The sequence below is a fragment of the Crinia signifera genome, chromosome 3 (genome assembly GCF_055691185.1).
Source record: "Crinia signifera chromosome 3, ASM5569118v1, whole genome shotgun sequence".
Taxonomy (NCBI): domain Eukaryota; kingdom Metazoa; phylum Chordata; class Amphibia; order Anura; family Myobatrachidae; genus Crinia; species Crinia signifera.
Window position 1 is genome coordinate 196,476,478 of NC_139219.1, and position 23,147 is coordinate 196,499,624.

Sequence of the window (23,147 nt, forward strand, 5' to 3'; positions counted from 1 at the left end):
GTAGGTCGCGGGATTTCGTCCGTCTAATATGCGGCTTCCAGACAACGCTGACCGCATCCTCAGTTCCACAGTGTTCTTCAATAAGGAATCCGGCGGAAATGACTAAAATGTGTCCCCCCAAGATATCAACCCTGCCATTCCAGGGGAAAAAATAGGAATAGGGCATAACGGATAGTCTAAACGTGTACATAGAACCTAGTACATATATAAAGATTGTGATTATATTATAAAGATTAAGAAGTACAACTGCTTTATTATAATGTTGTTCACTTATTAATAAAGACATAACTAAAGCACCGAAACATGATATTTAAACGGAATTGATAAAGCTACAGCCAGTAGCGAAACGCGTCAGTGTTTCCCCACTCCTGGACTTAATTCCTGACTCAAGGACTGCATTTTACCAATTGGGCAACCCTCATGCGGAGACCTACCTTTACCAGTGACCCCTGACTTTCCCACCACCAACTGGATGACCCTGGGCTTACCACCAATAGGTGGAATTTCTACCACCATCCACCACAAGTAAGGATAAAATCTTCACTTTGCTGTCCACTTGTGATTCCTCCAGCGGTACCAGGGGAACCGCACCACCAGAGAGGACCTTGGGCTAATTGGGACCACATCCAGATCCATCCACAGACACCTCGAGCTGCACTCATCTGGAAACCGCATCACCAGAAAGGACCTGTGACACCTTCCCCATTCCTTTGAATTGTGGACAGTGACCCATCACCCCAATAATTTGGTAAAAGCACACCTACTTTTATGCTTTCCTTGAAAGCTCCAGGGTGCTTTACCCATTTAACAGGGCAGGTACCAGGTTGGGGGGGGGGGGGTATATTACTGGCTAATTACCGTTTTGTACCTTTCACAACGGGTTCAATGTGTACAAAGGTACAAAAACAGTAATTAACCAGTAATATACCCTTTGCTACATGCAATGTGAAAGGGGTTAAAACCTGCTTTGACCTGTTTAAAGAAACATTTAAAAAAACGGGTCAAAGCAGGTTTGGCAGTGGGAAAGCAGCAATAGTGACTTCGAAATGTATAATTTCTTCTATACAAACTTCATATTATTGAATAATTTTCCTATACAACAACTATGTAGGGCTTCCGTGGCAAAAACAAAGCATTAAATCACCACGCTTCCCCTGTCCTTCACAACCAAGCACACCATGAGCCCTCCAAAGATTGTATATTGTGGCTGAGGGATATGGTAATTTGGTCTACAACAACTAGGTCAACAAGCATTGGGTCGACACCACTAGGTTGACATGCAGCTCGGTCGACATGGGTCAAGGTCGACATGGGCAAGGTCGACAGTCAAAAGGTCGACATGGATTTTTTCACTGTTTTTTTTTTGAGCCGACATGTGCCGACAGGCGGTATTCCATGCCCTACCATCCACTAGGACGTGGCGGGAGAATAAAATAGTGTGCCGAGCATAGCAAGGCCCCAAGCCCGAAGCATGGCAAGGGCAGCGAGCCATGCGAGGGGACGTGGTGCACATTAACCTTTGTCCATGTCGACTGTGTCCACATAAGGGTAAGAAACAGTGAAAAACCCCATGTCAACCTTTTGACTGTCGACCTTGCCCATGTCGACCTAATGCTTCGACCTAGACCCATGTCGACCTTGCTGCATGTCGACCCAATGCTTGTCAACCTAGTTGTTGTAAACGAAATGATCCACACCAGTGGCTGAATCCTAGTCACCAATCACAAAGATACTGAGGTGTTGCTGAATGGTCATTGTACTCTTTGCTCCTAATGGTTTTCAAACTGGCCCTCATCTCAGGCAGATCCTAAGTTATTTTATAATCAACTCTTTCGATAGGTGTTAAAAAATAAAGCAAGAATATACAAACTAACATGTATTAAATATACTTAAGCTGCTTTTCAAATAAAACACAGATCTATTGAGCAGCATATTGGATTAACATAGCTTCAAAAACGATTAAAACAAATTTTATTGCCTGAAATTTGATTTTCAATTGATGGGGTAGAGTTTGCTACCCAAAACATGCCTCAATGTATTACAATTTAAGGACTTGAATTTCCTTAAGTTAATTGGCTGTGTTAAAATTTCAACACAGTGAAAAAAATGGTGTTAATATATACCATCATACAGTATGTATATATTCTAACTTACCATAACGTGTATATCTATGGTAGATGTGTACGGCTTCAGATCAGCAGAAAAGGTCACAATTCGAATCTTCACTTCTTGGGCAGGTTTATAAAATATGCTATTTGTTTCAATGAAGACTGAAAAACTTTTGGATTTGAAATCAAGGGCTTTCGTATTGAAAAATATCATTTTGCCCTCTGAAAATCCTTTGACATGAAGATCATATTTCCCATAAAAGCTATTCAGTGGAAGCTGAGAAACGGAAAATACATATTGTCAGGCATCTTTGTATCATCGTTTTAGTGTTTCATTATATACATTGTATAATGCCCTTCAGCTATATACTGAGTAATGTTTTATTTGCCTTAGTAACCTTTTTCAACTAATCATGCTTTTATTTTATATAAATACTTACTTAATCTTACACAGCCAGTAATTTAAATGACTATTTTTTAAGAATTACTGTGGTCAAGAAAACTGTATAGAGTTGCACAATAAACATGTCTGCATTTTAAAGCATGCAAATAAATAGTCCTGGATCTATTTATCTACTGTATATGCAAAACCAACCCTAACCATAGGCAAACTATGCAAATTCGGAAGCGCACTTAAAATGCGTAGGGGAATCCATTGCAAGCCTAGGGACAGCTTAGCTTGACAACAGGCAGCGGTGGATTGTGGGGCATTTGAGTGATGCCCCTCTCTCCCTCTGGGAATCCAAGTCTCCCATAATGTCCGTCCCAGTCATGAAGTTTTGCACATGGCATTATGGGAGTGGCCATGGGTGAGAGAAGATGGAGGAGTAGCAGCCCTTACCTGTGTGCTGCAGCTTGAGCCAGCCAGCCTAACACTAAGCCCTGTTGCTAGAGGGACACAAGGGGGAATTGAGTAAGGGATGGGGGGATAGGGTGGAGAAGGTATTACTTATGTCTAAAGAGGCTTTGCCTATGTGTAAAAGGGAAATGTTTATGTGTAAAATTATGTGTAAAGGGCATTATTTAGTTGGCCATAATGTGTAAAGGGCATTACTCGTTTCTGGCTTGCTGGGAGTCGAACATCAACAATGACCACTGGTCAATGTATATAAACACACTTACTTGTGGAAGAACCAGTGTTCCAATGGATCCTGTATTAAAAAGCAAAATAAAAATGAATGCAAGTCCCTTCTTGTCATGCGTCAGAACTGTACTTCACAAAATGAACTTGCTTGCAATGAAATATAATATTCCCCCTATAGATCTGCACACCAGATCACTTTACTTATTAACTTCGTAGTTGTCTCTGCTTTTTCCTTTACTATTATATTTCTGATGTAGAAAAATTGATCATGTCAGCTTGTATGGTGGTAATAAAAATGATTCTTCTACTTTTATATATTTTAAATAATATTTCTGTATAATGGTCTTGACACACCACAATTACCCTGTTGTTTCATGTCCACTCTAAAACCTCTTAGGTTTGGGCCCATGCCATTACATTCCTTGGTGACACTGGTCTAAGTACCTGCATCAATCACCTTTCTACAACATTTCTTATGAAGGTGCCCATACATGTTGCGATAGGAGTGTGCTATGTGTTTTGTACTTTATTGGTGCTGTGCGATTTTGCCACTTGTATACAATGCGATGTGTAATTTGTACTGTGCGATGCGATGTGATTTTAGCCTTTTTTTTTTTTAAGTATATAGTCACCTAATGGTCACTAGATACATCGCATCGCACTGTACTACAAAAGTGATGCGATGCGATGAAGCACAAAAAGTACTGCCCGCACATACTTTTTGTGCTATACAATATTGCACTTGCGGGTACGCACATCACATCGCATCCCCGCAGAAACACGATACGATTATAAGCACATGCGATGCCTTTTGAACTTAAAAGTTCAAAACGCATGCGATAATCGCAACGTGTATGGGCACCTTAACACAAATCTCAATTGCAACAGTGTAACGCATGCACTGTACAAGTTTTTAGGGATTTTCATGCACAGGCAAAAGCAAAAATAATTGCTCACCAAGTGTTGCTGACATGTGGAGATCCTATTTGTAAAGACCACCAGTATACCTAAAGTTCACTTAATGTTTGATCCACACATTGACTGACAATTTTTCCAGTTCTTAATACTTGGTAATGGCTAATAATTATTATTTTTAATCCTCGGTTACCTCCCTGAACTAATTTGCTGTCTAATACTCTGACACATCCCTCATTGTAAACTACTGTACTTCTATCTGTACATGTTCTGTGATGATTGATTCAAACTTTTACAACTTCATGTTTTTGTAATATCCAGGTCTATTTTTTGGCACATTATAAAAGACTTCAAGACAATAGCCCTCCTTGTACCCTCACCCACATTCTATTTATAGCTCCCACACCAACTCAGCATTAAATTATTCAATTAGTAGGCTCTACTATGACCTCAATATTGATTAATCCCAACCATTAATTTAAGTAGCCCCCATCAACACCCCACTATTCAATGAAGAGCCACAACTATTACCAAGGAACACATTAATAGTCTAATCCACTAATACTGACTATCACTCACCAATATATAAGAGCCCACACCAACCATCCACTTAACATTGGTGCCTCTGGACTAGCATGAAATAATTTGCTAAGGTATATGGCCAATCCACCCCTGCACCTGAAGATAACTGGCTGATTGATTAAACCACAGCTATGTAAATAAGAATTGCCTTTATTACTAAGGGAAAAAAAGAAAAGATATCAAATGTCTCCCATGTTATCACAGTTTGCAGCTTTGATAATAAAACTTTTCACTCACCATTGTGATACAGTCCTTCCCTTTGAAGTAGTGTAACATTGTCCTTTTGGATTTCAGCTTCAATTTTTACTAAAGGTGGGCTCTCTGGTAGAAGGTCAATTCCAATAACAAAATTTGATCCTGGGCGAATATCTAAGGGGTACGTAATCAGGAACGATGACCTAGTAAAGTAACACAGCTGTCAATTGCCGTTTATAACAGAATATGCTCTTTGTATTAAAATATTACCCAATTCCATTCCTACACATATCGTATAATGTTATAACTTTATGACAACAATGTTTAAAGTAAAATTAAACCTAGATTTATCCATAGACAAATGCAAATTCAGGCCTCCTTCATCTCTGCTCTGTGAGGTTGAGCTTCCCGGCTGCTGGTGAATGAGAGGCATTTTACCCATTCGGTATGTGGAGTAGAGTTGGGTAGCTCACGCGGGAGCCGGGGGGGGGGGGGGGGGGGGGCAAAGAGCCGGATCTTCCAAATGAGTCAACTGAGTCGAGAGCTGTTGGCAGTGAACCACGACTCCTGGAGTGAGACAGCTCTTCTTTTCCAATCACTGACTGTCAGTGATTGGAAGACCTGTCCTGCTCCAGGAACCTCTGCTCACAGTCACGGATCAAGGACTCCGCCCACCGGCTCTCCCTGCTCATAACTCGGCTCTCCCGGCTCAGCTCTTGCGGCTCATACCGCTCAAAGCCTCACTGACGGCTCACAGCTCTTTTTTTATGTTAATCACAACAATAAAAATATCAGTACTAAAAAATCTTTTTACTTTTGTTACCCATGGTGCGGCCACGGCATTCAGCAGAAGTGTGTTATACTCTTTTGAACACCGTGGCCACACCTTGGGTAACAAAACTTAATAGATTTTGTTTTTAATACTGATATTATTACTATGATCACCGTAAAAAAAGAAGAAGCTGTGAGTTGTTTAAAAGAACTGGCTCTTTTCCGTGAGCGGTGACGTTGAGAGCCGCTCACGGAAAAGAGCCGAGTTGCCCATGTGGGCAATACATTGTGCATGTGTGCAATACATTTCTTGGTAAGAACTACCTTTTTGTGCTACCTACTTTATGTGCATTTTTAACAATAACATCCATTTAATTGGCAAGATTCAAAAGTAATAAAAAGGAGAGTGATAAACAGCCAGCCAATCAGCTCCTACCTGAAAAACTGTGAAATTATACTTTCATAATTAGCACAAACTGTGGGTATCAGGACCTGGGTAACTGCCTTCATACTAATTATCACTTGTTAAAAATTGAGACCTTTACAGTTCCTGATTGACCTAATTGTGTATTCGATGTACTCATTATTTACCATTTCTTTGTACTGCATAAGACAAATCAGCCACTTGATGTATTAATTGGGCCAGTGTTAATATTTAATTTCAGTACAATCTAACAAAGAACAGTGAATACATACAACAGTAATAATTTATCTTTCTCTTGAAATATGATTGCTCAACGCATTGTGCACAACTGAGAAATATTTCGCAATGCTCAACTAGGGATATCTTTGGATATCCATCTACTAGTGCCTCCTCCTTGTGTGTTGTCGGTGTCATTGTGTGTGAATTTTATTCTTTATTTGTTACAATATTAAAAGTTAAGTTTTAAAAACAACTTTTTTTCAAAGCAGAGCCCCCAAAAAAGAGAGTACTTTCTTTCTCTTCTCCACGTACTTAGTTATACTCTCAGGGGAGCACCTCCACCAGCCATTAATACATTAAGGCAGTGGTTCCCAACCTGGGTTACTAGTACCCCTGGGGGTACTCTGCAGACCAGTTGGGGGTACTTGAAAATAATATTGGTAATGGCGGAAGATGAAAAAAAGTTTTTTGATGGCAGAAGAAGACCCATTGTTATGGAGAAGAACCATGTTGTGTCACTTATGGTTCTGTCTTCAGGGTCATCAGCGTCTCCTTGTGCTTTTGCCTGACCCGCAATCCACTGGGAGCTACCCATGCTGCCCTCAGACATCAGCGATCTGCCCTGCACTGACACGGGTGGAGGAAGCAGCGGCCTTAATCCTACAGGTGTAAGTGGGAACCCTGGAGACAATACACAACCAGCGGCCAGACACAGAAGGGCACGATTCCTGTCCGCTACTCCCTAATATAAGGACATGCATAAGGATACGCATACCGCTCACTTCCACTCCACTCGTAAGTGCTGTCTATATTTTAAATTGGGAGGAGGGGGTACTCATCAATGAAAAGCCTAATCAAGGGGTACGGGAGAGAAAAAAGGTTGGGAACCACTGCATTAAGGCACCCTATTGTATATTGTGGATATTCTATTACTACAAATGCTATTATCCTTACTCGTGTTAAGTGACTTGTGCACCGGTACCTCCCCAATTCCCCTTTTCCTGTGAATAAACCTATCTGAAAAATGTCAGGCAGTTTATCACTCTCCATTTTATCACTTTTGAAGCTTAGTGCATCTGGCCCCAAAAGAGAAAAAAAAAAAGAATCCACTAGTTGCATCTGATGTAGAGTGATAAATGACCAACTGAACAGCTCATAACTGTCATGTTTAATCATGTCTGTAAAATGGAAGTTCAGAGCTGATTTGCTGGTGCTTTATCACTCTCACCACATTATCACCTTTGAAGGCGTAGTACATCTCGATCAGAGTTTTATGGGCGTGCCCACAAAAGTGCTGGGTGTACCCCTGCGAATGACCATGCATCTCCAGGGCAGGCGGCTGATGTCTCATGACATCAGCGCCAGCCCCCCAATACACCGGATAGCCTTCGCTAGAGAAATCATTCGATGGTGAGCGACCATCGACTGATTGCTCCTCCTTGCGACCGCATGCGAGTGGTTGTGTGAGTGTACACATCTACTCACATGGTGCTGGGATTCGCTTGGCAGGGGGTGAGCGTTCTGCGGGATGGGGTTCACCTGTTCCCTAGGCAGCAAATATACACAGCCTAGCATGAATCAGGCCCTAAATGTATTCTTGCTTGTAGTCTGTCCTTACTGGCTAACTCCCTGAAACTGCTTTGATCCCTAGACACGCAGCACACAATCAGCACAGCATTCTCTACAGATCTGGTAAGTGTTGTGGGACAGTCACATCATGTACAGTATGTCTGTCTGTGGAACCACTGTGTGTGATATTAATGTTGTGTGTGCATAATATTATTGTTATGCATGGGACAGTAATGTTATGTAACTGTCACAACTGTGTTCTTAGTATGCTGGACTTCCCTGTAGAGCCCTATCCCACTCTCAAAGTAAAAGGATAAGAGGTGCAGGAAGTGATGGCATCCCAGGTTACTGCAGCTCAGCACATAATTCATTACAAAGTGAAGTTTTTGACAATTAGGCATAAACTAGTGGGTATGGAATTTTGGGCCTAATTCAGACCTGTGAGTAAACTCACCTAGCTGCCCAGAAAAACACCCGGCCCTCCTGCCCACATCCCCTCGATAACATGCGAGGGGATGTGTCTGAGAACACATCCCCTCGAATGATTTCTCTCCCCTTTGGAAATAAAAGTAAATTAAATCAGCCGGAAATCGCCGAAAACGGGGCGATTGCTGACGTCAAATAAACACCCAGCATTTTCATGGGGATGCTCATATAACACTGGGCATTCCCCTGCTCCGGCACAGCGTCCACCCCCTCCCCTACCCGTGCAAACACTTTGATGAGTGTGATACTCGCCGAAGAAGGTCGCACAGGGGCTCTGCACATGCACAGACCTCCCACCATCGGAACAGGGCTGAATTCGGTACTTGTTTCCTAGCACGGCCACAATCGCGGGCATCGGGTGTCATTTTTAGTGGTATACGACGCGACCGACGCAATGCCCCCGATTTTCCCATTGAAATGCATTGAAAAAAGTCAAAATCGCGTCGGTCGCGTCGTATGTGGCTAAAAAAGGCTTAAATGGTCCAGACGCGATGCCCACGATTTCCCCATAGGAAACAATGTTAAATGGCTCAATGTACCCGCGATGCCCCCGATTTGTCATAGGGAACAATGTTAAATACCTCAATTTCACCAAATCATCATAGGGAACAATGGTAAATGGGCCAGAAAGCCCCAAAAACAACCCAGAACAGTGAAATGTCCCCCCAAAAGTACTTTACGTCACCCCACGATCAACGCGAACCCGAAGCGTGGCGAGCGCAGCGAGCCCGCGAGGGGCGGCGGTACGCGTCCTCTGACCTTTTCATACCCCCACTATCAATGTCTGCGTGGAGTTGAGAATAGAATAGTGTGGCGAGCGCAGGTAAACGCGTCCCTTCGCGGGCTTCACAGGTATCCGCTGCGCTCGCCACGTTTACCTTCACAGGTAAACGCGTCCCTTCGCGGGCTTCACAGGTATCCGAGTCCCCTCGCGGGGCTCGCTGCGCTCGCCACGCTTCGGGCTCGGTGGCTCGCTGCGCTCGCCACACTATTCTATTCTCAACTCCACGCCGACGTGGATAGTGGGGGTATGAAAAGGTCGGAGGACGCGTACCGTCGCCCCTCGCGGGCTCGCGTTGATCGTGGGGTGGCGTAAAATACTTTTGGGGGGACATTTCACTGTTCAGGGGTGTTTTGGGGGGTTTATGGCCCATTTAACATTGTTCCCTATGATGATTTGGGTAAATTGACCCATTTAACATTGTTTCCTATGGGAAATCGGGGGCATCGCGGCTAAATTGAGGCATTTAACATTGTTCCCTATGGGGAAATCGATTTTTCCTCACGATGCCCACGATCATGATCGTTGTGGCCGTGCTAGGAAACAAGTACCCTGAATTCGAACCTTTAGGGCTGTTTCTCACACTCCGGCTGGCGCCGGGCGGCGAAAAACCGCACAGACGAAAGCCGTGCCGTACACAGTAGTTAATCATGGATTGTGTCCGTTCACATGGGACGGTCACTGCCCGGCAGTCCTTACCACTGGTAAGGATGGCTGCCGGGCAGTGGCCATCCCGGCCATTGTAAACTTCTGTGTACGACACGGCTTCTTAGCCGTGCAGAGTTTCGCCGTCGGTGTCACTTGGAGCGTGTGAAACTGCCCTAAGGATTGGACCTGAACTAAGCCTATTGTTCCAGTGGCCATAATCATTTTAAAGCAAGAACATAGGCCCTTATTCTGGTTCACTCGCAAAGGGAAATTCCTTCTCATATGGACAAAACCATGTGCACTGCAGGGGGGCAGATGCAACATGTGCAGAGAGAGTTACTGTACATTTGGGTGAGTTATTTTGTTTCTGTTCAGGGTAAATACTGCAATATAGATCCCACCCACACTTAATTCTCTCTGCACAAGTTACATCTGCCCCCCCCCCCCCCCCCTGCAGTGTACATGGTTTTGTCCATTTGAGAATGAATTTGCCTTTGCGAGTGAACCAGAGTAAGGGCCATAGTGCAGGTCAACACTTTAAGAAATGGTCCTCAATAGACAACAGATGACCACATTTAAATTTAGACATGTTTATCTCTAAATTGTTATTTTGGTCATTTTTAGAGATGTGGATGGCTAGCCTTTTTTTTACATAGCTTTTTCCAAAAGGGTATGGATCATTAGGTCACCAGCATGTTGGTCGACAGTCATTAAGTCGACGCCATTAGATCGACATGCATTTATGTCGTCATGAGTCTAGGTCAATATGTAGGAAGGTCAACATGGTTTAGGTCGACAGGGTCATTAAGTTGACATGGGTTAGGTCGACAGTCAAAAGATCAACATGGGGTTTTTCAAATTGTTTTGTCCTGAATGTCGACACAGTCCACTTGGAGCACCGTGTCCGCTCGCCATGCTTGGGGCACGGTGCCTGGCTATGCTCAGCACATTATTTTATTCTCCCTCCACGCCCTAGCGTATGGTAGGGCATGAAATACCGCCTGTCAGCTCCAAAAAATGTAAAATACCCCATGTCGACCTTTTGACTGTCGACCCAACCCATGTCGACCTAATCACCTTGTCAACCTAATGACCCTGTAGACCTAGACTCATGTCGACCTAATGACTGTCGACCAACATGCTGGTGACCCAATGACCGTATCCCTTCCAAACATGTGTTTAACATTTAGGAGATACATGTTGCTTGTCATTTAATAACACCTATTTACAATAATTTTGCCTCATAGCCCTGTCAAATAAGTTCTTAATTAGGGCTATTTAAGTTTTTCCCCTAACTTTAAAAGAACTTGCATTCATTGAAGATGAAAACCGTTTTAAATAGCGTTTAAGTACCATTCCCATTCAACCTGTTTAACCCCCAAAGAACAGGCATAGAAAATAGAGCCATTCACACTGCATAAAAAATGGCTCTGAACCTTGTAGGAATCTGCTTTTTACCTGTATAGAAATACCGGTTATCTGTAACCGGTAAATCCAGACTGGAACTTTCACACTGCAGCTCTAACCGTTTTAAAAGGATAAAAAAAATCATCAATATACCGTTTTAGAGCTGCAGTGACAGTGGGACTTATGCTGGGTACACACCAGGACGACTAGCGCCCGATCCGCACAATCTAGATCCAATTCCGATCAATTGGATGTAGATTGTGTGCTGATTGGGCCCTTTTCTGACCTGGTGGGGACCGATACCGATCCGATGCGCGGTCCCGCGGGTCGGTCGGTCCTTATTGAGATCCTACCTGCTGCAGGTAGGATCTCAATGACGACCATACAGCCGGGTGCGGGTCGCCATCGGATCGGACCCGCTCACGGTGCACATCGTGAGCGGGTCGTGCCCCCCCGCGTCATCGTGAGCGGGTCAGACGAGACACTGACGACCCGCTCACGATGTGCATCGTGAGCGGGTCGTCCTGGTGTGTACCCCGCATTACACCATACCCACACCATGCCAGTGAAGAATTTTAGATTTCTGCATATGTGCATGTGCAGGGCATCTGTGCGGGAGCCTTTGGCAACTTGCATAGTCGCCATCGCGCTCGCACAGGGGGGGGGGGGTGCAGGATGGAGGTGTGTAGTTGGCGTTCACATGCAAAGGCCCTGCTTCTTCTGTTTCTTGGCCGTACAGGAAAATGCTGTGCATCCCCATACAAAGGATGGTGGGCAGATGCACGCCAGGGGGAGGCAGCTGATGTTACAGGAAGTCTAAAGGGGATTTACAGACACTTCTATCCTGGAGGTCGATGGCCACTGGGACCTGGCCGGTATGTGGTATCGAACAGGAGGGAGGTAGCGAGAGGCCAACGCATGGGGGAGGGGATGCTGCATAGAGCAGCATTACACTGCCTTCGGTCTTCCGGATCAAAGCAGAAATAGACTTTGGGGCCAATCGAATCTGCATCAAAGGCAGGTAACACTCTTCCATTCAGGGTAATTTTCGATTAGATTTTGCTTCTATAAGCAAAATCGAATCATAAATGACCCTAAAACGAAGTGTGTGTGTATGGGTCATAAGTCAGCCCAGACCTTTCCGAGCATGGGATAAATCATTTGGTATTCGGCAACCATCAAATGACTTTGCTCCCTTCGCTACCCTGCAAATGGATGTTTATGCAAAACAACCACTTGCAATGCGACATGGATGTTCAGAGCGCTCGGGGATGTTCGGATGGTGGGCATTAGCACACCTGGCAGGGGCGTTAGAAGACCCCATAAAGAACACGGTCATGTTTACCAGCATTCTTTTATTAAAAGGTTTGGCTCAAATCCACACTGCCAACTCATTATTTATCCACTATCGTCAATCACACTATGCTTTATGGGTTTGGACATATTTACTCGGCTGCGAATGGATGTGTAGTCGTATACATCTATTTGAACCGCAATCACATTGAGCGCTAAACACTGGCCGTGCAAATTCATGGCCATGCAATCAGGTCTGAATTACCTCTATTCTGTAATAATCTTGATGACTTTGTCCTATTGAACACTATGGAATAGTATGATTATGAAGTGTGATTCTTAACCAGTAAAAAGAAGCACAAGTTAGACATCAGTTAGTGAAAGGGTAATTGGATTTGTAGATGAAAGGGCTGATATAATCATTTTTGCAATGTTATTAAGAAGTGAAAACATCTTGCCTAGGGCTGCACAAACCCTTGTCTGCAGTGTGTGACGCCCAAGCAGGTACAGCAATGTTTTGCAATAAGAGATTTCATTACAAACCCAGCATTCTGACAGCAGAACATGCGAGCTAAGTTAAGATATCCAATTACCGTATATACTCGAGAATAAGTCGAGACAAATATAAGCCGAGGCACCTAATTTTACCAAAAAAAAAAACCTGGGAAAACTTATTGACTCGAGTATAAGCCTAATGTGGGAAATGCAGCAGCTACTGGTAATTTTCCCTGTATAATAATACCAGGATACCACAGACTGCTCCCCCTGCATAATAACAGGACACAACAGGCTGCTCCCCCTGCATATAGGACACCACAGGCTTCTATCCATGCATAGGACACCAAAGGCTGCTCCCCATGCATAGGACACCACAGGCTGCTCCCGCTGCATAGGACACAACTGGCTGCTCTCCCGCATAGGACAATACAGGCTGCTCCCCCTGCATAGGACACCACAGGCTGCTCCCCCTGCATAGGACACCACCGCGTTTCCCTCTGTACAAATGCTATTAGGGTCGGTGGTAGCCATCACAGCACCTCAGGCAAAGGGAGGGGGGGTGCGGGCGCTGCCGCTGACCTCCTCCAACGTACGCTCCACAGGGTTGCGGCTGCCACTGAACTGCTCCAGGAAGGTAGCGGTGACACCGCATCGCTGAGAATGGAGAGTGGGGTGCAAGGCCGCCAACCTCCTCCTGTTCCACTGCGTTGCCCTGCTCCGCTCTGTAGCGGCCAGGCCTCCTGCACTAGACATGTCCTAGTGTAGGAGGAAGGCGGCCATGTTCCTGTAGCCGCGGCCATGTTCCCTAAGCTGAGATCATTGTATTAAAGCCACTGACTCAGGTATAAGTCAAGGGGGGGCTTTTTCAGCAAAGAAAAAAGGGCTGAAAAACTCGGCTTATACTCGAGAATATATGGAATATAAGGTTATTGTTATTATTACAGGCTTAAGCCCCGTACACACGGGGGGAGATATATTGCTCAGCAATATATTGCTAGCAATATATTGCTGAGCAATATATTGCCCAGTGTCTCCTTTGCATCAGCGACCAGATATGGTCACTGATGAAAAGGAACCTCTGCTTGCGGTGCCGCAGAGGTAATTAGCTGGTCGCAGGAGCAAGCTCCTGCGACCAGCAATCACCACAGGGGCAAAAACGGGAGCGCGCACCCGGCGATATATCGCCGGTGCACACTCCCATTGTGGGCAATATGGTCGCTCAGCGACCATATTTCCCGCGATTTTGCACTAAATCGCCCCCGTGTGTACGCACCTTAACAAGGAACATTATGAAAATAATGTTATTGTTTTTAGAATATATCGTACACACAGAACATACTTCAGTAACAAATTAGGTACTTGTTTCATAGCACGGCGCCCACAATTTTGATTGTATTGATCGGGTCGGAAAAATCGCGTTGATTGCATCGCATGCCAACCAAATCCCATGCGATGCGATCGACGCAACCGACACGATTTTTACATTGGAATCAATGTAAAATGGTCCCTGAGACCCAATTTTACATTGATTTCAATGTAAAAAGCCCCAAAACCTCCCATTTTAATAGCAAACCCCCCCTGATGGGTGAAATGGCCCTCCATTGTTAACGCCACCCCACTATTGACGCCAACCCGAAGCGTGGAGAGCGCAGCGAGCCCGCAAGGGGCAGCGGTACGCGTCCTCCGACCTTTTCATACCCCCACTATCCACGTCGGCGTGGAGTTGATTTTATATAGTGTGGCGAGTGCAGCAAGCCACCGAGCCCAAAGCGTGGCGAGCGCACGTGCATAACTTCACAGGTATACGCGTCCCCTCGCGGGGCTCGCCGTGCTTCGGGCACGGTGGCTCGCTACGCTCGCCACACTATATAAGATCAACTCCACGCCGGCGTGGATAGTGGGGGTATGAAAAGGTCGGAGGACGCGTACCGCCGCCCCTCGTGGGCTCTCTGCGCTCGCTTCGGGTTGGCGTCAAAAGTGGGGTGGCGTTAACAATGGGGGGGACATTAACCATACTTTATAACCGTATACAATGAGAAATTGGCCATAGTGGCCCATTTCCCATTGTTCCCTATGTAAAATCGGGTTGATCGCGTCGATCGCATCGCGGCCCATTTTAATGGGCCGCGACTGACGCGATCAACCCGATTTAAACTTTGAAAATCATTATTCTCTATGGGAAAATCGCGTTGATCGCGTCGGTCGCATCGCGGCCCATTATAATGGGCTGCGATGGACCCGATCAACACGATTTTCTCTTTTACCGGCAAATACACTGGTGATTGACAGAAAATCGGGTCCATCACGTCAATCGCATGCCTTAAGTATCTTAAACTTAAGGCATGCAATCAACCCGTGCTAGGAAACAAGTACCAAAAATTACTTCTAGAAAATCACTCTTAAAACAAATAGAGTGGTAATATATTTTGAAAAGTTGAAAGGCTTCAGGGGCTGGACACGTTTCTGTTTACTAGATGCTCCTTGACCTAGAAGGGCAATTAACCCCTTTTCATTACATTTTTAATAATCTAAAGAATTGGTTAAAATTCAATGGGCATCAATAAAATACGGTGATGCTGCTATTTAGGGAACATTCCTTCTGTAGAGGAATTGATTAATACCATATTCACACCTGCCTTTTTTCCCGGGTTGGCCCCGGGAACATCCCAGGAGCTGTGCTGGTGTGAATTGGTCCTGGCCCAAAATCCCGGGAGCAATGCCCCACCATTTCAACTCTGTTAGCTACCAGGATTGCTCCCAAGATCTTCCCGGGGTATGGTGCAGTGTAAAAGGGTAAACCAGGTCAAGCGACCCGGGTTCTGTTCAAAGTATGGAGGAGGCATCACTGTCAGCTCCAAGCGCTGCCTCCCCCCACCGGCCCCTCGACGACATGCCGTTGCTCTGCCCCGGGTCACAAGGGGAGCTTGCAGACCGCAAATGCCGGGTTGCTCCTGGAATGGACCCATGTCCTAATCCCGGGAGTGACCTGGAATTTGCCATATCAATGGGGATATAAAGTGGGGTAAACATCAGAGTGATGTGTTCCCAGCCAATGTGATGTTCAAACGGACCACACTTGCATGGCAAAAGGTATAATGCCATGCTGGCATCATACACGGCATCTTCTGGTTGGCCATGCATCACAGCAAAGCAGAAAATGTGGCATGCGATGCGCAGGAGCACTCAATCGAGCATACACACTGCCCAATATGGACAACATGTAATTCTGATTAAGCCGGAAATAACATATCATGCAATTATAGACGTAGTGTGACCCGGGCCTAAACCTTCTAGCTGTTTCTAAGGTGGCAGATTACAGGAGAGAGTTATTATGTTTTATTATATTTTAAGAATTTTTTTACATTTACTAAGTTTGTAATCTCTATTTTTACTCAACATTGTGATCTATGTCATATTAAATCCCACTTCATGCAAACTGGGTATGGATCATATGGTTGACCTAGAGATGGTCGACAGTCATTAGGTCAACACCCCTAGGTTGACATACTGCAAGGTCGACAGGGGTCTAGGTAGACATGGGACAAGGTCGACAGGTTATTAGCCAACCCTAGTCCTCTAGAGCCACCAACAGTGCATGTTTTGCAGGTCTCCTCACAGAATCACATGTGAGCTAATTAGCTCCATCTGTGTATCTTTTAAAATGTGTCAGTGATTAATGAGTGCAGCTGTGCAGCAGCTAGGTTGTCTGGAAAATGTGAACTGTTGGTATCTCTCGAGGGCTAGGATTGGCTACCACTGGTCTAGGTCAACAGTCAAAAGGTCGACATGGGGTTTTTCACTTTTTTTTTACCCGATTGTCGACATAGACAAAGGATTAAGTGCACTGTGTCCACTCATCATGCTTTATAGGCATGGTGCCGCGCTGCAAACGGCACACTATTTTATTCTTCCACCACGCCCTAGTGGATGGTAGGGCATCAAATAAAGCCTGTTGGCACATGCCGGCTCAAAAACCAGTGAACAGTGAAAAACCCCATGTAGAACCTTTTGACTGTCGACCTAGACCATATGGACCTAATGCTTTTGTCAACCTAATGACCTGTCGACCTTGTCCCATGTCGACTTAGACCCCTGTTGACCTTTCAGTATGTCAACCTAGAGGTGTCGACCTAATGACGGTCGACCATCTTTAGGTCAACCAACCGACCGTATCCCTGCAAAAGAAAGGGTATATTTACTAAAGTCTAGTTATAGAACTAGAGATATTGTCGATAGCAACCAGTCAGAATCTACTTATCATTTATCTACACCTATTTATAATTAAATAAAAGCTAGAATCTGATTGGTTGCTATGGGCAACAACTCCACTTCTATAAAACCGCAGTACCTGTCTTGCTGCAACTAGCAATGGTAGATTTAATAGTAAAGGAGCAATTTAATTCTGATAAGCAGAGAGAATTTGATTTGGGTGGGGTTTTACTTCAAAGTGAGATCTATATTGCAGTGTAAAAATAAAGCAGTCAGCACATGTTACATCTGCCCCACTTGAAGTGCACATGGTATTGTCCATTTGAGAAGGAATTTGACTGTGCAAGTGAACCAAAATAAGGGCCTATATACAGTAGTATCTCAGGAAGATTTTACATTACCAGGCCCAGTACATACAGTATGCGTGAACTAAGCAAATGCACATGCAGTGTAGGAGAAAGGGCACAGGGCAGATAAGGTGAAAGGATCCAATCAAATCCCTCTTCACAATCTGAAATCTGTAGAAGGCATGTGCTCCTCAAACTTTCTGTTTTCTGCATTTGCTGAATGAAGGTCCACATGCTATGGGGATTGTGAATGATGAAGGTGGAATGGACTGTCAGTGAAAAGCAGTAGATATCAGTAATACAGTATACTGTATCCTGTGTTATCTGTACGATGAATTGGTAATTTACATAATTTAAAATAGGTGAAAAATAATGGGGTAGATTTATCAACATTCGATCAGGGGAATATGCGCTATCCCCGTGCGTTATTGCAGGGGATAGCGCTTCCCCTGATCTATGACACCCGCTGAGTGGGTGTCTAGCGTGCGGCGGTGTGGGACAGGAGGCATAGCGCAGCTACGATATTTCGTACTGTGTGCCTGCCTCCTGACTAATTTATGAATGGTCAGCATCGCTGACCGTTCTGCCGCCTGCAGCTATCGACTTCGACAGCTGCAGGCGGCGGATGCCCTATGCCCACAGCAGGGACAGCGCTGTCCCCGCTGCTGGCTCTGAGCTGCTATCGCGAGAGTAGCGAGATCCCGCGCATGCGCAGTCCAGCCGGCCGGGGGGGAAGGAGACGGTGCAACAGTATTAACTGATGCGCTGCCTCCAGGAGGGGACATCGCCGGAGGGGGGAGGTAGCGCTTTGTTGCCCCGAGTCCGGCCAGTCGGGATCCCTACGTCGGGCTAATGACTGTCAGAACCATATACCACACCCATCCATATAATGCATAGTTGTACAAGCAGAACAGAACAAAATAAACGTCACTCCGGGTCTGGTGTCACATCAAAGTTTACTGTGTAATGTCTACGCCGTCTCGGGCCAAGCCCGTCTTCAGTTGTACAAGCATGCACATAACCTTATACATCAGGCCGATAGTAAATTAGCGCAGATATGATCCCGATGCACAGCCCTGCCACGTCGGAATCAAAAGTAGAAATTGACAGCTACCAAAATGCTCCATGTGTACACACTATTGCATTACTTACATTTATTTGTAGCAGAAAACAATCATTATGCTTAAACCGAAGTCTGCAACAGTGTAATTAACTTGTGCCAGCTAAGCAGACATTTGCTTCTTTCTGGTCTGTGAGATCTGTCCTATTTCAACTGTAAAAAAGTTTACTTTAATGAAATAAAATGGCAGTGTGGTGCAGCTGCTATGGGTCCCAGCAGCTTTGTGGAGGGTTCGCCCTGAAGGCAACCCCCTGTGCCATTTAGTACTTTTTATTTATCTATTCCACTTTAGTAGTGCTGCCGCAGGCCAGGTTTGAGGCCAGGCAGTTTACTTACTGTGAAGGAGGCGGAAGGCGGAACCTCCCTCAATGTGTGCCCAGAGCTGCTGCAGTAGCGGCAATGGTGGTGCGTTGCTGATGGACCATGGACCACCTGTGCCGTTACCGCAGCTACACTTTCAGATTTTGCAGCTCTGTACACACATTGAGGACGGCTCCACCCCACTCTCACTAAGTAAACTGCCAGGTCCCAAGCCTGGCCTTCAGCAGCATTAATCAATAAAAAGCAAATGAGAAAAGAAATCTAAAGGCCTCATAAAAGCTGTATCCCCTGCACCCGCTACAGTTGGAGGGTCTGTCCATCCATCTATGCCCCACATTGTGCTCCGTCAGAGTATACCCACACCCTGTCCCTTTATCCATCTATGCCCCCTCCCTTCCATTTAGGCCCCTCCCATCTGTCCATCTATGCCCTTCCCATCTGTCCGTCCATGTCCCCTCCTGTCTGTCCATCTATAACCCTACCCGTTTGTCTATGCCCTCAAGCGTTTGCCCATGCCCTCATATGGTGCTCTGTCCTTTTGTCTGTTAATGCCACCAATGTCAATCTATGCCCCTGTGCATCCTTCCATCTATTCCCCCTTTCATCTGTCTCTATATAGACCCATATGGTGCTCTATCTGTCTGTTAATCTGTCTATGCGCCCCCCCGAGTCTATACCGCCTCCCAACCATTTGTCCATTTATGCCCCCCCCCCCCAGTCTGTCAGTCTATGCTCTTCCCATCTCTGCCCCATCTCTTTTGTGCACCCTCCCATCCATCTGTTTGTCTACCCCTCCATCTGTCAGTTTGTCTACTCCCATCTTTCATTCTATGCTCCCTCTCTTCTATCCATCTGTCTGTTTATGCCCCTCACATCTGTCTGTCTACGTTCCCATATGGTTCTGTCTGTCCAACATCCATCTTTGCCCCCATATGGTGTTCTGTCAGTCCATCTGCCCCTGCATCCAGCTCCCCACCCCCAGGGCCGGCCTTAGGCATAGGCCAACTAGGCAATTGCCTAGGGCATTTGGAATGCCTAGGGGCATCAGCAGCTTCTGCTGATTAAAATGATATGCAGCATGCCTATATTCTGTGTGTGAGTGAGGCTATATCTGCATATGAAATAGTGTATTCATGGAAATCACTGTAACATAGCATTCCGTATGCAGGTACAGCCACAGTCGCACACAGAATATAGTCCTGCTGCATATCATTTTAATCAGCAGAAGCTCCTTGTGTGTGCTGGTCATAACAATGCAAATAAGACGAATTTTCAGCAAAAAAGGCACCGAATGGGTGTGCTGGTTCTATTTAAAATATTGCGGGTAGGGACACCAAAATGATGACTGCTATGATGAGGGTTGATGGTGCTGGGAAAGGGGAGACGGAACTAGTGGCAGTGCTAGGGGGCAACAGTCAAAATCTTGCCTAGGGCGTAATTTAGGCTAGGGCCGGCTCTGCCCACCCCCCTCCATGCACAGTTCCCCCTCCCCCTGTCCTGTGGCTGCAGTCATGTAGGGGTAAATTTACTAAAGCTTCTAAAAGTTCAAAGTGGGGATGTTGCCCACAGCAACCATTCAGATTCTAACTCTCATTTCTCTATTGCGGCAGTTCTCAAACTGTGGGTCCTGACCCCAAAGTGGGTCCTGATCTTCTCAGCACGGAAATAATGATTGGTTGCTATGTGCAACATCCTAACTTTACACTTTTAGAAGCTTTAGTACATCCCTCTCTCTCTCCCTAGCACACTCTCCTGCTCCTCTCTCTCTCTCTCTCTCTCTCTCTCAACGATACTGTCTCTCTCATTCCCTCTTTTTTTATCTCTCTCCTCTTGACACCCTCTGTCTCTCTCTCCCCTCTCTCCTGCCCCTAAAGGGCATTGCAGTGACAAAGGCTGGGAGGGGCCTTTTCAAAATATTGCTATGGCCCCACAAAGTTCTAGTTACACCCCTAGGTAATTGCTACAGTACTGTACTTCATACATTCTACTGTTTGTGACAAACCATGGAACGGTGCCTACCCGGCTGCAGCATGGGATGAAGCAGTGAGAAGAATAAGAAGGGAGATGAGCAGGCCGGTCAGCAGCATCTTCGTCTGTCAGCTCCCAGTTCTCCTCCACAGGATGTATTATGTTCTTGCACTTCCCACAGACTTTATTTTCTAGACGTTTTTCTTGGAGCAAATAAATGACTCGTGTTAATATTCTGTGAGTGAATCATGCAGGCAGTCCAGCAGCAGCAGCCCGCCCCTTCCCTCCTTACTGCACATGGAAGCCGGGGGCTGCACTCTCTCCTCCTCATACTCTACTTACCTGGCTGCTGCAGCTGCTGCTGCTGCTGCTGCGGAGACAGGGAGATGTTCGGCTGTAGCGTGTAGTGTACCACACCCTGGCTGATGAGTTTAGACGTGAAGTGAGCTAATCATGCTGCGAAGTGGAAAGTATGCCCTGGCCACAAGTGAGTCAGATGGAGACAGGGCACACGCTTCCCGCAGCCTCCAACAAACAATCTCCTTACACTGCACATTTGTGCTACAGGGGGGACTGGCCTGGGCAAGGAACACGCTCTTACGTTACTGCAGCATGTATTTGGCATGGAACACTATCATTTCCATGTGACGCTGGGGAAATCTGCAGCACAGTACATGGAGCAGACACTGTTAGCTTACAAGCCATTGAGAATTGGAATATTTATTTTTATAAACATGTAATTATAATATCTCATTTCATACAGTGACCTGCTGACAATGAAACATTATATTTAGTTCCTGCTGGAACTAATATTACTGGCATTATTGATTTATCATTCAATGGGTTGGCACTGCAGTGTTGTTCCTCTCCTCATCTTCCTCCAACTCTCTCCCCTGCTTTCCCCATCCCCAGAGCCTGGGGAGGGTGTTTTCAGCACCTTAGGCAAAACTACTGTACTGCTCCCACCACCACCCACACACCAATACTGACTTTACAGGACCTCAGGTGAAAGTGTGTAGGTGACGTCTTAGAAGTTCAACACCCGCCATTTGCATTAAGCTCAGCAAGGATGCTTCTCTGAGTCATCCTTACTTACAGCAACGGAATGGGCTGCCGAATTGGCCCTGGCATTTGTGCATGCACGCAACCTTTGTTGTGCGCGTGCACACGCGGACGCGCGCACGCATTCACACACATTCACATGCTGCCTCTCCCGGCTTGCAGGAGAGAGGGGAATAGCAGCACGTGATGCCCCCCTCTCTCCTGGACCTCAGCGGCACACAGAGAGAGTCGCCGGACCCGTCGCAAGGTGAAGGCGGAGCCTCCACCTTTCACAAAGAAATCTGCCCCTCTGGCAAATGCCAGCCTTGCTTACTTATGTGGTAGTAATGTAGGGTACACACCAGGACGACCACCGTCGTCCACGACCGATAGACAACCATGGAACGATTTCCCTTGGACTTCCCGGGAGCTCCCAGGCAGTCCCTAGCAAACGATTAGCAAAAATTGTGTTTTTTTGCGGAACGATCTCGATCCGATCCCGATGCGCCCGTGATGGTCGTTAAGATGGTCGGATCGCTGTTTTTTTTTTTTTGCAAGAACACATGCGACCGTCGTCAGATTGGCCTTTGAAATTTGAATGAAGGGGCTGGACTAGCAGAGGGGGATAGGAATAGTAGCAGCCATTTTAAACCAGTGTATTTCTGCTTTGTTACTAGTGAGGCTTGGTTTATACCTGCTGAACGCTGGACATAGCTATTTACACATTACTTTGTTTTGCCTGCCATTACAAAGTGTCTTTTATCCCTGCACTATGGAGAATGCAGTGATGGGTAGTCACCAGCAACAGTACCTGCTCTATTATGCAGTGCTGAAGCTCAGGCGTCAGAGGGCCCAGCGCAGGAGAGAAAGATCATGCTGGACAAAGCAGTGGCTACTGCAGCGTCAGACTCGTTCGCACATGCCACTGCTCAGGGACATCAGGGAAAATAACCCAGACGATTTCCGGAACTTCTTGAGGATGGATGATGCCACATTCCAGGAATTGCTGCGTCTGGTGACTCCCCACATCGAGAAGCAGGATACCAAGTATCGCGTGGCTATCCCTGCTGAGGAACGGCTGGTGGTGACCCTGAGGTTTCTGGCGACAGGACGGTCTCTTGCTGACCTGAAGTTTGGATCCCTAATCTCCCCGCAAGCTTT

General features: G+C 45.9%; 1 protein-coding gene across 3 annotated transcripts in view; it reads right to left on the reverse strand.

Annotated features, from left to right (window-relative positions):
* LOC146064098 (CD109 antigen-like) overlaps nt 1–21,500 on the reverse strand; it is a 216,304-nt gene extending 194,804 nt beyond the window's left edge. For 2 of the 3 annotated variants that reach the window (XM_083177198.1, XM_083177196.1), the window contains exons 1-4: nt 20,997–21,236; nt 4,927–5,087; nt 3,231–3,259; nt 2,155–2,385 (exon numbers count right to left, since the gene is read on the reverse strand). In XM_083177198.1, coding sequence (XP_083033324.1) covers nt 2,155–2,385; nt 3,231–3,259; nt 4,927–5,087; nt 20,997–21,064 — 489 coding nt within the window. In that variant the 5' untranslated portion in view covers nt 21,065–21,236. Of the gene's footprint in view, nt 1–2,154; nt 2,386–3,230; nt 3,260–4,926; nt 5,088–20,996; nt 21,237–21,287 lie in introns of those variants that run through there. The other variant, XM_083177197.1, reaches the window with a different exon arrangement.
* Between the last annotated feature and the right edge of the window lie 1,647 nt (nt 21,501–23,147).